We start from the raw sequence: 13,319 nt of genomic DNA on the forward strand, positions 1-13,319 counted from the left end.
TACAGTATAATTCCTGTGAGAGATTATGTTCAGACACATTAGAGATGTTTACCCTGAAACTCTTTAACTTTCTAATATCAGGATGCATTATCAGCAACAATTCTTTAATAATCTGACAGAAGCAACAGAAATACCTACTGAAGATTAAGATGCTATTTTCTCCCCCGCCCCCCTTAATATTTATTCTTCAGTCTAAACAAACCCAACAAAATACGGGCATGTAGAAAATTTGAATATTCAATGAGAAGCAGAAACCAGTTTGATCACTTGACACAAATGGAGATGACTTTCTAAAACAGAAAAACACTCTTTATCGGGTCATCTATTAATTATGAAAACAGAAATCCTTAGGCAGAATCAGTTAATTTCTTACAGTCTTATCTATTTTGTCAAGCCACCAAATTCACTAGTATAATAAAAGCTGTCAGACATCTCAAGTTCAGGGTGCCTGCTTTAATTACCAAGAATTGGTAATCTAGCTGTGACATCAGTGGATGTGCACTGAAGCCCAGGAAACTTCTAATAATTTTCAAAAAATTTCATAGGATCCTCATGTTTTCACTTGTAAAAAAAATAAAATAAAAAATTAAAAATCAGTATTTTGTGAACTGTTCTGCATCGTCAAATTATCATTACTCTTTAATAAATTCAGAACAAGGTAAACATTATCTAGGTAGCTCTTTTTTCTCCACCAAATCACTCGAGTGATGCAAAACACCTTTTACAAGTTCAATAAATACCCAGGTAGCAAAACAACAAATGGCAAAGCACTTAACACAACTGAAAAATAATGTATATTACCTGTAAAACAAAGCTGTCAAACTAAACAGGAAAACATGGTTGCACAAGGTGCATTTCAATATGTCACTTTCATTTATGAACAAAAACAGGGCTTGCTTGACAGCATTCAGCCTGCACACATGATGAGAAGGCAAAGGACAATTACAAAGCTAGATTGCAAAAATTTCTAATGTGAATATACCTCAGGAAAATAAAACGTGGTGGGCTTTTTTTAATAGTAGAACTAACCTTGCAAATAAAACACCGTGGAAGAGAACACAAGTAACAAAAAACAATTTTCCACTTAATCATGAGTTGTCTCCCTTAAGCTGCATTTCTGCAGTCTTGTCAGAAACTTATAATAAATCCATATAGAGAAGATATTAAATATCTTCCTGTGAATTTCTGTCATTGAATCCTACTAAAACTTAGCTTCCAAATACAGAGTAGTTAGGAGAACCTTTTTGTTACATCCCCCTACTAAATACAATGAGCAACTACAAGAGGCTCTACACATCTATTTTTTATCTACACATTCTATTTTTTTCCTTTGAAAAACCACAAATCCAAGACTTCTGTCTAGTTGCAGTAAGAAAAAATAAATGTCACACAAACTATACAACCACCTAGAAATGCACAAAATGCCTTGGACTTAGCCACGTATCATACTCCAAATACTTCCACATATACAGAAAAAATGCTTTGTACAAAACTTACATTTTTTTTTAAAACAGTGACTTCTGCTTGGTCTAGCTTACTTTTGTGAGCTTTTTCTATCTATAGCATACCTATTATTTTATAGTTTTGAGCAAAACTGACACTGGATATATGAAAATTTTTGAAGGAAAATGAGCTAGACAGATCATTTTGTATTCTCAAACATTTTCCTTACCAGTGCTTATAGAAGTCTATTTCCTACAGAAATAAAATGACAAATCACTCTTGAGTACAAAGGAAAGTATTTTTTTTTCCTCTGAAATGATCCCTTAAATAACAACCAGTGACAAAATTTTTACTCTCCCCTTCACACTTGAAGCTAAAATATTAAATACTCTCAACTCGACTGCTGATTGCTTTCTAGATTGAAAGGATTCAACAATTATCATTAAATACTATTTCTTTAAGAGAAAAAAAAACACACTACTATTTTATGACTGGTCACCATAACTATTACCTTTCAAGAAAGCTATCTGCTTTTCTCCTTTGAAGTCTAATTATAAATGCTTTAAGTTATACTCATAAGTTTTTCAACATGTACTTTTATCCTTTTCTCTGTGAAAAAAAGTATGGAAGAAGAGACTTAAAGCTCAATTTCAAGTGCTGTAAATACTTAACCAGACGACCAGAATGTTCACACCAGGAACGATGACATGCAAAAAGGATATGCTCATCTTTTCTACAAACTTATCATGTTCATCTTGTGTTTTAGGGAAATTTTTTATGTCATTTTCTAGACGCTGGATCTGACTGTTCATGGAATCAAGGTTGCTCTTGAGAGTCTGGGCTGAAACTAAAGAGAGAGAAGAAAAAAAAAAAAAGACAATGAGTATAAAGTTTCCAGGTTTCAGAAAGGGTATCAGAAGGGGAAAAAACAATGGCAGTATAAATTGTCTTAAAGGAGAATTATTCCATTAAGTGGACTCATATTTTTATGAATTACTGCTCATAAAAATTCTACTCTTCATAAAAATTAAGTGAAAATATCTAATGTAATATACCAAATCATCATACTTTATGTTGAAATGTCACCACTTAATTCTACCATTAGCTCAAATTATTCAATTTCCATTTGAATTTATTGGTAAAAATTCTAATATTTCATTCTTTTAAATCTAATTCAAAGAGTAAAAAGTAACTGAAGTTCAAAGAGATTTTACCTTATTAATGCATGTACTTGGTTAAATGAATGATCTTGTTAACGCGTATACTCAGTTACAGAAATGATTTAAGGAACAGACAGAGAAAAGATCAAATATTTTTCTTTTATTGAAATTAAACTGATTTCTTGAAACCAACATCTATGAAACCCTCTGTCAACATCAAAGGTTCATTTGAATAATAAAAGCTACTGATAATTCTAAAAAGTTAAAGATGGTACAGTACAAAAATGAGAGGCTACTCAAAAGAAACACCATCATAAGCTAGTCTAATGGAAACCACTATTACTGCAATTTGCATTAAATAACACTAATTGATACCTCAGGAGAGAAGTCTCCATTGGAACTCATGACATCACAATTCTGAAGGTGAGGCAATACCATACCACAAGAAATTCCAGAACAAGATGAAAAGTGACCACATAATCTTCTCTACAAAGAAGATTTTGGTCAAATTGCAATATTAAAAACAAACTGAACATATAATACTGAGTTTTATAACATGATCCACAAAATCTGCTTCTCATTCTCAGTGATAACCAGCAGTTTGACAAGCCCCTTCTCTCAAGCTAAAGATGCATTTTAGAACTAAATTCTATCTTCTTTTCTCTGTCTCCTCTCACATAGTTTACAACTACGAGCCTTCAAGACCAGGCAATCTCAACACCACCTTTCCCCAACTAACATTGTAACATCTGAACCATATTAAGTCCTTCCCCTAAACAGAGTATTTCAAGCATACCCTATTTCAGAGGCAATTTAGACTCTACAAACTACTTAATCTTTAGTGACAGTGCATATAATCCTGGTCACTTCTCAAAAAGCCAGTGCCACAAACAACTGTTGGTATGTGGAATCAGAGATGAGAACATCCAGTGTGTTATCTACTCTTCAGGGATTGGCTAACTCAATGCTCCTTATTAACTGCAGGTAATTGCTCTATAAAGGTAAATGTAGATTTCCTTACCAGTGTACTCAACAAGATAAGTACATGATTTTTTATTTATTTTTTTTAAAGGGGTTTTTTGCTCTTTTTTTGACCAGAAGCCCTTTGTCCAGAAGTTGCATACACTGTTTTTCCAAACAGTTTCTTCTTCTGTTTCCTTGTAGTCTAAGAAATTGTGCTGTGAACTATGTGACATTAGATAGTAGCCAAAAATTGATTGAAGACAGTTTGAAAAACAGTATACAGGAAATAAAAATCTTGTAAACAAATATTTCTGTTCTGGAAACTGCTTCCTGTCTTCTTTCTAAGTCTTGACTTATATCAGCCATAACATCACTGACTTTACTATTCATAAGCATGTTCAAGTACATAAGGCACCAACACAGCTATCTTTATCACAGACCTAAACTTGACTCCATTTTCTGCTTTATCCACTTTATACCAGGTACCAAAGGAACTTTAAATCACAATCTTAAAATAGTGAAATAGGTTTTTAAGCTTAATTTAACTTTGAGGGAAAAAATCAAACAAATAAAATCTATACTGATCACAGCATCCTTGTGGCTATTAACTTCACATGCAAAAGTTAACCTTGAAATGAACCACTAAAGCCATCTGAGGAATAAACATTATCAAAGCTTTTAGGTTACAGATGCATTAGTTTAATCATTTGATATTATTATCAGAAAAGGAGCACAGATTTTTGCTTGGACTGAAGAACTTGAAATACTATAACATTTTTATAGGCTGTTATGTAGTTGGATAGGGAGGCAAGCAGCACCGAAATAAAATGCTACAACTGAAAAATAAATTAGGAGGAAGCAAATGCTAATTTTGTTGGTAAAAAGAATAGCAGCTGGTAAGTAAACAGGCAATGTAACAGATAAAATCTAACTGTTCTCAGCAATTTGAAAATATTTAAATGCATGACTGCATAGCAAGAGTAGCTATTTCTGTCCAAAATTCAAAAGTGCAAAGAAATTTAGCAAGCAATGACAAATAAGAAATCTTAACCTTTTTGATTAAAATGTAAGAAAAGCACTTGCAGTAATTGTTTTACAAAGCTAAGCTTAGAAAACAGTTTAGATTAAGTGCATACTGACTGAAAGTCTGAAGGAACTCTAACCAAGCATGAAGGCTGTATTCAAAAACTGTTTCCCACAACTAACTTCTACATTCACTCTGAATTATCAACAAGTATTGCAGAATGTTGATTTTCATTCCCTTTTTTTCCTACCCCAGGTAAATGTACAAGTTTTTGTTCAAATAATTTGTGAAGCTGTTGTTCTGCAAGGCTAACTTAAAAAGACCATGTAATAGGAAACATGTATCTATTACAATAAAATATCTGCATTTCCTCCCATAAAACTGGTTTATTAGAGATTTACCACTAAAGTAATGTGAAGAGGTGGCAGCATGAATACCTTTTACTCTTTCAGAGAAAAACATGTTAATTTCTTTCAAGGTTTTCAAGGTTTTAATTTATGAAAGCATGAACTCTGCTGGAAGCAAAATGCCATTTCTTTGAAACCATTCCCTAAATGCACACACTAAACAGACTGTCTCTCTCACTACATTCCTAAAGATGGCAATAGCAAGGCAAAATCTCCTGCACCTTCAATTAGCCCATCACTCCACATGAAAGTTACACATCCTAATAGCACTATTCTCATAGCATCTGGTCTTCAGTGGCACTCAAACAACTGCTCAAGAACTGTTACTGGGAATCTCTCTGTTGCAGTAATTACAAAAATATTCCATTTAATGTTACTGCATCAGGTTCCATTCCATGATTCTACAACACTGTTCTCTTAGTGTTGCAGCAGGAGAAAGAAAACAACTAAATTCAATGGACAAATATCTGATATCATGGAAGGAACAATGAGGCAAATACTAAAAACAGGAAAAAGAAGAAAAAACCATCAGCAACAACTAGAAAAAAATACCCTCCAATATGCCCAACCATTGGAATGAGGAGTTCCACCCAAAAAAAGGAAACAGTCTGCAAGAAGCCTGGACATTTCCCTGTACTAGCTGCTGCAACTCTAAGATTGAAAGAAATACAGCATCTTTAACATCTGTACCTCAAACCACTATAATAAAGGGATTTTTGAGACACAGGAAAAATCCAATATCAGAAATTAAACACTTACATTTCAACTAACTAAATCATTACCCCACATCATTACTATTAACATATAGGATTAATATAAGCAAGGTGAATATGAAGTCATGTACATTAATATATGGCAACTCTCTTGCTAGTTAGTGGAAGACTAATATAAGCACCTTGATATCCCAATATTCTCTCTGCACTAAAACTGAATGTGGTTCAGTTAATCAAGCATCATTAAATCTACAGCTGATGAAAAATTATTTTTTCTATTATTATTTATAATAGAAACCCTCAGTCATTGAAGAGAATACACAATGCCATTTTGACATGAAAGATGGTATTTTTTTTTCTTCACTGTAATATTTTCACTGCATTAATTCCCGCTCTGTGGAAAAAAACCAATCCCATCCACTTATTTTGGAGACAGCAGTTGCACAGGCTGCATGCTAAGGAAGGCTTAGTGAGTATCTAGTAGACCACTTTAGCCCTAGAAAAATGCTACAAGCAGTTAATTTCATGTTAATGTCAAATGCTAGCTAGTCCCCACAGTCACGCTAAGCATTTTATATATATACAGTAATCAAGTAATAGTTCCAAAGGACAGACTAATCTTTTCCAAATAAGATTGTATTAGACTAAGAGTCTTTCCTGTAACAATAAGTGAAATGATATATGTTGATTAGATGCAGCATCTCCTGCATCATTAATTCAAAGGGTCTCTGATCATGATGCAAATGAGCAATGGCCATGCCCATGTTTACTAAAAACTCCAAAGTGAGAGGAGCCAATGACTTCAGTAAGCAAAGGCAAGTCTATGCGAAGCAAGTGAACTAGTGGATTTGTAAATCTAAACAGTTTTGGGGCCATAGCTCCATTCTGAGCATACTAATCATTATTTATTTCTTACTGCCTGAAGGCAGATGGAAGTAGCCTTTCACAGAAGTATGAAAAGCAGTTTAAAGGGAAATGGGTGAGCAAGTACCAATTTGCAGGAATTACAACCATTGATTACTCAATTCATACCACCAAGTTCGTTTATATTTATTAAGAGAATTAATGTTCTCTTGGAATTAGGTGGACAGTGCTGCTGCAGCCTGCTCGAGGATTCTGAGTACCACAGTGTGCGTATCTCAGAATCACAGAATTTTTTTGAGTTGGAAGGGATCATAAAGATCATAGAGTTCCAACTTCCCTGCATGGGCAGGGATACCTCCCACTAGAACCCTGCTCAGAGCCCCGTCCAACCTGCCCTTGAACACCTTCAGGGATGGAGCCCCCACAACATCTCTGGAGAGCCTGTTCCTGTGTCTCACCGCTCTCACACTGAAGAATTTCCACCTGATCTCTAACCTAAATCTCTCTTCTTTCAGCTTAAAACCATTACCCCTTGTCCTCTCACTGCAAGCCCCTGTAAAAAGACCCTCTCCAGCTTTCCTGTAGACCCCTTCAGGTACTGGAAGGCCACTCTGAGGTCCTTCTGTTTCAGGCTGAACAGCCCCAACTCCCTCAGCCTGTCCTCATAGGAGAGGTGCTTCAGCCCTCGGATCATTTTTGTGGCCCTTCTCTGGACACATTCCAACAGGTCCACATCTTTCTTGTGCTGGGGGCACCAGAGCTGGATGCAATGTTCTAGGTGAGGTCTGACCAGGGCAGAGTAGAGGGGCAGAATCACCTCTCTCGATCTGCTGACCACACTTCTTTTGATACAGCCCAGGATGCTGTTGGTCCACTAGTTGATCCACTAGTACCCCCCAGGTCCTTTTCCACAGGGCTGCTCTCAAGCGTGACCTTCCCCAGCCTGTATTCATATCTTGTGTTACCTCAGCCCAGATGCAGGACCCCGCTCTTGGCCTTGTTGAACCTCATGAGGTTCACCTGGTCCCACTTGTCTAGCTTGCCCAGGTCCCTCTGGATGGCGTCCGTCCCTCTGGCATATAGACTTAGAACAAACTTGAACAGTAAAAATAACTCTACATTGAAATATTCTCCCCATGAAAAATGGGAAACCAAACTCAAACATTAGAAGTTCTGAAGAAGAAACTACATGAACAGTCGAGACAAGTGGCATTAGACAGACTTAATATTACATCCAGTCAAGCCTCCTACAAGCACACACTCCTCCTTCAGAAAAGTATTGAAAAGCACATACTCAGGCCAACTAATGTCTAAATTTCAAAGCAGAACCCCATATATGGAAAAAGAAAGAATATTAAGCTCATAGGCTCAAAAGAAATTTTAGAAATGCTTAGGAGTGGAGGTTTAAACACCTTGGGATCAAAGGGAAAAATCCAACAGTACCCTAACTAACTAGGGCACATCATCTTCCTCTTTTTTCTATAAAAGGGTAAATATTCTGACACTACTTATGCTTAACAGTCAATACATCACACATAATAGAAATTTTTCCTGTAAATCTCCCACAGACTTCTCTCTATCTTTTGAAGTTGAGGAAAAACACCAACTCTGTCCAAATGGTAATGTTTTGTTTATATATTATGACAAGGTACTGTAAATGAAAACATGTAATTTGCAAAAGCTTTTAAATAGAATTTTTAACAGATACATATCACACATAGATGTGCATTTGTATTTCCAATTTGCATGCTAGGTTTTCATTCACTAGCAGGGTCTCTGCATTCTAGTTGCCTTATCACAACAGGGTGGTAAAGGGAGGCAATGACAGAGCTATGCTTTGTCATTTCAGACATCTACAGTAAAATCATTATCCTAATTAACCAAAAATAAAGCCACTGTACATTGATTCTATTGTTCTATCCATTTGCAAGCTGAGGTGAACCACAATGTTAAGGTTAAGAGCACTTTATCCAGTTCCAAGTAGCTCTTGCCTTTAGAGTTTAAAGAGAGATTCCATTTAAGACACTAATTATCTTTCAGTTGGAGATTATGTTTAATGAGACACGTGCAGAAGCTCTAGATTGCAATATTTTTCTCCATCTATAGAAAGGAAGGAGACTTATCATTATCCAAAAAATATCTTAACAGGTATCAAGACCTAAAATCATCCCCATCAAGTGCTTGAAATGTATTCAATATTTTCGTGTCTTAAGACAGAAAAAAAACCAGATACAGCTGATACAGTTTAAGAAAAGGATGACAGATTTTAAACACATCTGTAAAAAACTATATCACACAAGCTAAAAAGTTATAAACCACAAATTTTGGGTACAAACTGAACAGATTTTCAGCTTCTCAGAATAACAATATCTGCCATCTAAAGTGATGAAATTTAATTTAAATATTACACGCACTGAAGTGCAAATGCCATTAACAAGCTTGCCTTGACAAGTGAGATAGTGGGAGGAGGAAAAAAAAAAAGCCAACAACAAACCACCAACATTGCCTGTTAGGCCTAAAATGAGAATTGTCACAAGCAGCATGTCTTCTTTCCTCTGGAGCTCCAGAATTCACAGTGCTTATGATCCTGAAACACTCAATATATCCACAGAACAAAGAGACATTTCAGTGGGCAGCTTGTGTTTAATATCAGCCTATGTACAGAACTGTACTATACTCTTGTTTATGGAATGATTCTGCTTGTCTCTGTTCCAGCAATTATGTGCTTATGTACGTGTTTTTAGAATAAAAGAATAATTCTGAAGCTCATAACACAACTTATCCAGACATTAAGAATCAATTATAAATGACAAACAGTGCCTCAGGAGCCCAAAATGCCTTTATGCTGTCATGATGGACATAAACCAGTTAAAACTCCTTTCCAAAACACAGCACAGTACAAAGTCATAGACCTCCTAAATGATATATTGGAACATGAACTCGCTTGCTTTGGACAGGTCACATTATCCAACCAGTTTTCTAAAACAGGAAAAAAAATAATCTCTCAGCCCATAAGATTCCTTCTGGTTGAATCCTGACAAGTGTTGTTCTTATTTTTGTGACTGCCGTAAGCTCTGAGTGTGTGCCAGCCTCCGACTTCTTCCGACCTCTCTTGTCAATACCAGCTTTTTCACCTAACTTCTCATGTTTACCTCAATGAGTAAACTGCAAAAATAGTACATTGTGGAGTATATGCTTTATCATTTGAATGTGAACTTACTTTTATTATTACCAACAAAAATCTTGTAGAAAATATGTCCCAACTTCAGAAGCGTAACTGTAAATATCAGAGGTGATCAGTGAGAAGAGCATTGTGTTCAGTAGCATTCTTCTGACAATATTGGTATCTCCTCCAGAAACTCACATTTGATGTTAATTTAATTACAAATGTCTTTCAAGCTCTCACAACCTGAGTTGATTTTGAAAATAGAGCTTATAAGTACAAAATTAGTATCTATTATAAATTATCAAACTGAAGCAACACTTCTTGGCAAAGGTGTCAGGCAAATTATAATTGAGGAAAGGGAAGGAAACAACTGGACTTATGTTTATTTTCCTCTCACTACATCCAGATTTCAAAGTGCTAACTGAACATGCTAAATTCTGCTGTGTTTATTTCAAAAGCCCATATTTTGGACTGTCAGAATTTCTCCATAGTTCAATTTTGCTTAGTTTGTACACCAAACTGGTATTCACATGCTGGAAATCATGGTGAAGCAGCTATGGAATAATTTTCAGTGGTGCATGTATGCAGAAACTGCAGAAAGCAGGGAAGACCAAAAAAAGAGAGGGAGCAAAGCTTTTTAACATAAACTATCTGTTGTTAGTAAAAACTGACTACAGAAGGTGTTGTGCAATTTCATCCAACAGATCACCCTTCAGGCTCTCAACTTGTAACAGGAGTTTGGTCTCTCCTATTAACTGAAGTGCAAGCCATGCTTCCAGGAGTATAACAACATTATCACCTCAATGAATGTGCAAATTCAAGCACAGATAAGGAGAATTAAAATTTAATGGGAAAAAAAACAAACACAAAGAAAAAAAACCAAAGAGTAGGTGCTGTTTTGTAGCTTTCATCTCTCTTGTGGCTGGTATTAAGGAATTCTAAATGGATTACATAATTTGAGAAGTCATTTAAAGCAGTCTTCAAATCTGAATTGGTTTAACTACAGTCAGAAATTCTTAAATGCTTTAATTTCTTAAACAGCCCATGAGAGTAATTGGAACTATTCTTTAATTTTGCCCTTGATATTTACACTTCAGGAAGAGAAACAGATTCATAGAATGTATGCCATACAAAAGGACTTCGTTTCATGTAGAATCCAAATTGTAGCCTCAAAATATAGCTTCAGAATTCAGAACTACAATTTTGCATACCATTTATCACACATTAAAAAATAGAAATTAAATAAAACCTCAAAATATTTACAGACTGTGAAAATTTAGTAAGCAATTATGCAGAGTGTAAGCCAATCCAGAATCCTACTGAGTCTCCAACAGGATCTCTTTAAGAAATTGCACATGGGAACCAAAGAAAAAACTAACGGTGAAGTTCTTGCTTCCCTGTCTTCCTCTGATGCTTGTCAATGAAGAACAATATGCCTGTTGAAAAACTTTTAATGAGATGATGCATAAGCTGCCACCAATATGGCAAAGCTAGATGCAAGTACAGGAGTGTTACTAGAGAAACAATCCTCTAGTATTTGATGTACCTGTGTATTTACTATACTCAGGAAAACACACTGAGAGAGTTTCTGATATTTCAATATTGGAGTTTATGTGAATGAAAAGAATTATATAAGTCACAATACAGTGCAAGATTGACTTTTGATTATGATGCAAAATGCCAACTTCAGATTCTATTATGGGGAAAAAAGCCACAGATGCAGGCATTAAACTTCTCATGCCAGAAGGCATTGTCTCTTTTATATCCACTAATGTGCCAGATTGGGCAAAATCTGTTCCAGCAATTTAAACTGCGCAAGGTGGAAAACACTGCAGAGCTCTCTGTAAAAACATTTTTGTTTGCTGCAACAAACTATAAAACTTTTGTTTGACAGAAAAATGACTACTAGTTATGAACATGTTTTAAATTGCTATACTTTAAAGCAACAATGGCACAGAACATTTTAAAATAATTTCCCCTCTCTAAAAGTATGACATGAAGTCACTGTGAAGTACCCGTACAGAATTTAAAACTTGGTATTTTAACAGTATTTTAACCATATACTAAGTAATACATATTTGCAATCCATAGTGCTTCTGATTACTTATGTCCTTTCTAGAGAGATGCCACAACTGTCAGAACCATATGCTTGCAAATTAAAGAAATAAAGTTTTTGTGTTGAAGTGAGTGAGAAATCTGTGCTCCTGTTATTAGTACTTTCTAAGCTACTGCAAAGACATAATTCACCTCCCCTAAGGCATCTTTCACTTGATTTTACTCAGAATGCTTTATTTTAACAATACAGTAAAAGAATTAAGTGGTAAACCTTCATCTCAGGCACAGAATTCTGTATGTTAAGCACTAGGAAGAACACTCATAATTTCTGAAAGAGACTTTATTATCTATACTGCATCCACAGTTCAGCTCAGCCCTTCACTTGGATTTTAGCTCTTCTTGGGAGTCCTGTGTAACTGCTGAGCTACCCTTAAAATCCATACCCTGTCTATACACAGGAGGTATCACTTCCCCTTGTCCAACATGTCAGGACAGCACACAGTCAAGCACAGACAACAGCATTCCGTATTCCACCTGTTTCTGAAGTAACCACCAGTGGGACAACACAAGCTCAGTAACTTCACTCAACAAATCCCAGTAACATCCACTCTTGACAGAAAACGCAAGCAAGTAACAAGCATGTCAAGAATTGTTCAACTTAAGAGAAACAGGACAACTGAAAAATAAATGGCTGTATTTTAAATATGTATTTTAAATGTTTAAACCACGAACTGTGATGCTATAATTTTTTATTTTAAGAGCAATAGTTAAGTTGTTATTATAAAATATATGGGCAATCCTTTTCCTCTCAATTTTATGTGTTATATATTTCTTTTTATGATTTCTGGGAGGCTTAAAAATCAGGAGTTTCAGGTCAAAAAATATCTATCTTTTCTAAGGAATTTCAAATTATACTTTTAACAATATAACTTTGTTTAGAAATTGCAGACTTTTTATTTGATTTGTGGAAGGTACTTCTTGTTTTTGTTGGGAAGTTTTTGGTTGATTGAACCTGAAGAAAGTGTTGAGACATTGTCAGGTGTTTAATAAAATCCCAGACTATAAAATAGTAAGAGCAAATACCATGAAAAGCATCAACTGGAATAACAAGCAAACAAGATATAAATATGATTAAAGGCTTTGCATAGTTTCAGCTGTAGGGGAACAAGAGGGAAACACTGCAGATTGGGGTAAGGTAAATGAGAATCACTTCCATCACATAATCCAGTTTGTCAAAATCTTGTGATTTTTTAATTAGTTTTATTTTCATAGTCTGCTTCATATGAGAAGGAATGATTTTACAATCTTCTCCTGATTATCAGTTTGACCTTCGTTTATACTTTCCAGGATAAAACTGTTTTCTAAATTATTTTTGCTTTTCATAAACCTCTAAGTTGATCTCCCATCTTTAAAAAGATCAAATATTTTATAATACCTAATATCAGATTATTGAAGATTTTACTACATGCATGGGCAGTTCATCTAATCCCATTGACCTTTCCATATTAAAATCCAGTTTTATGC

At 35.1% G+C, this 13,319-nt stretch overlaps 1 protein-coding gene across 1 annotated transcript in view; it reads right to left on the reverse strand.

Annotated features, from left to right (window-relative positions):
* Nucleotides 1-13,319, reverse strand: part of DIAPH2 (diaphanous-related formin 2) — a 195,346-nt gene that overhangs the window by 97,421 nt on the left and 84,606 nt on the right. The window contains exon 24 of the mRNA XM_009997260.1: nt 2,166-2,290. Within this exon, the coding sequence (XP_009995562.1) occupies nt 2,166-2,290 (125 nt within the window). The remainder of the gene's footprint in view (nt 1-2,165; nt 2,291-13,319) is intronic.

Source organism: Chaetura pelagica, unplaced genomic scaffold (assembly GCF_000747805.2).
Source record: "Chaetura pelagica isolate M959 unplaced genomic scaffold, ChaPel_1.0 scaffold344, whole genome shotgun sequence".
Classification (NCBI taxonomy): domain Eukaryota; kingdom Metazoa; phylum Chordata; class Aves; order Apodiformes; family Apodidae; genus Chaetura; species Chaetura pelagica.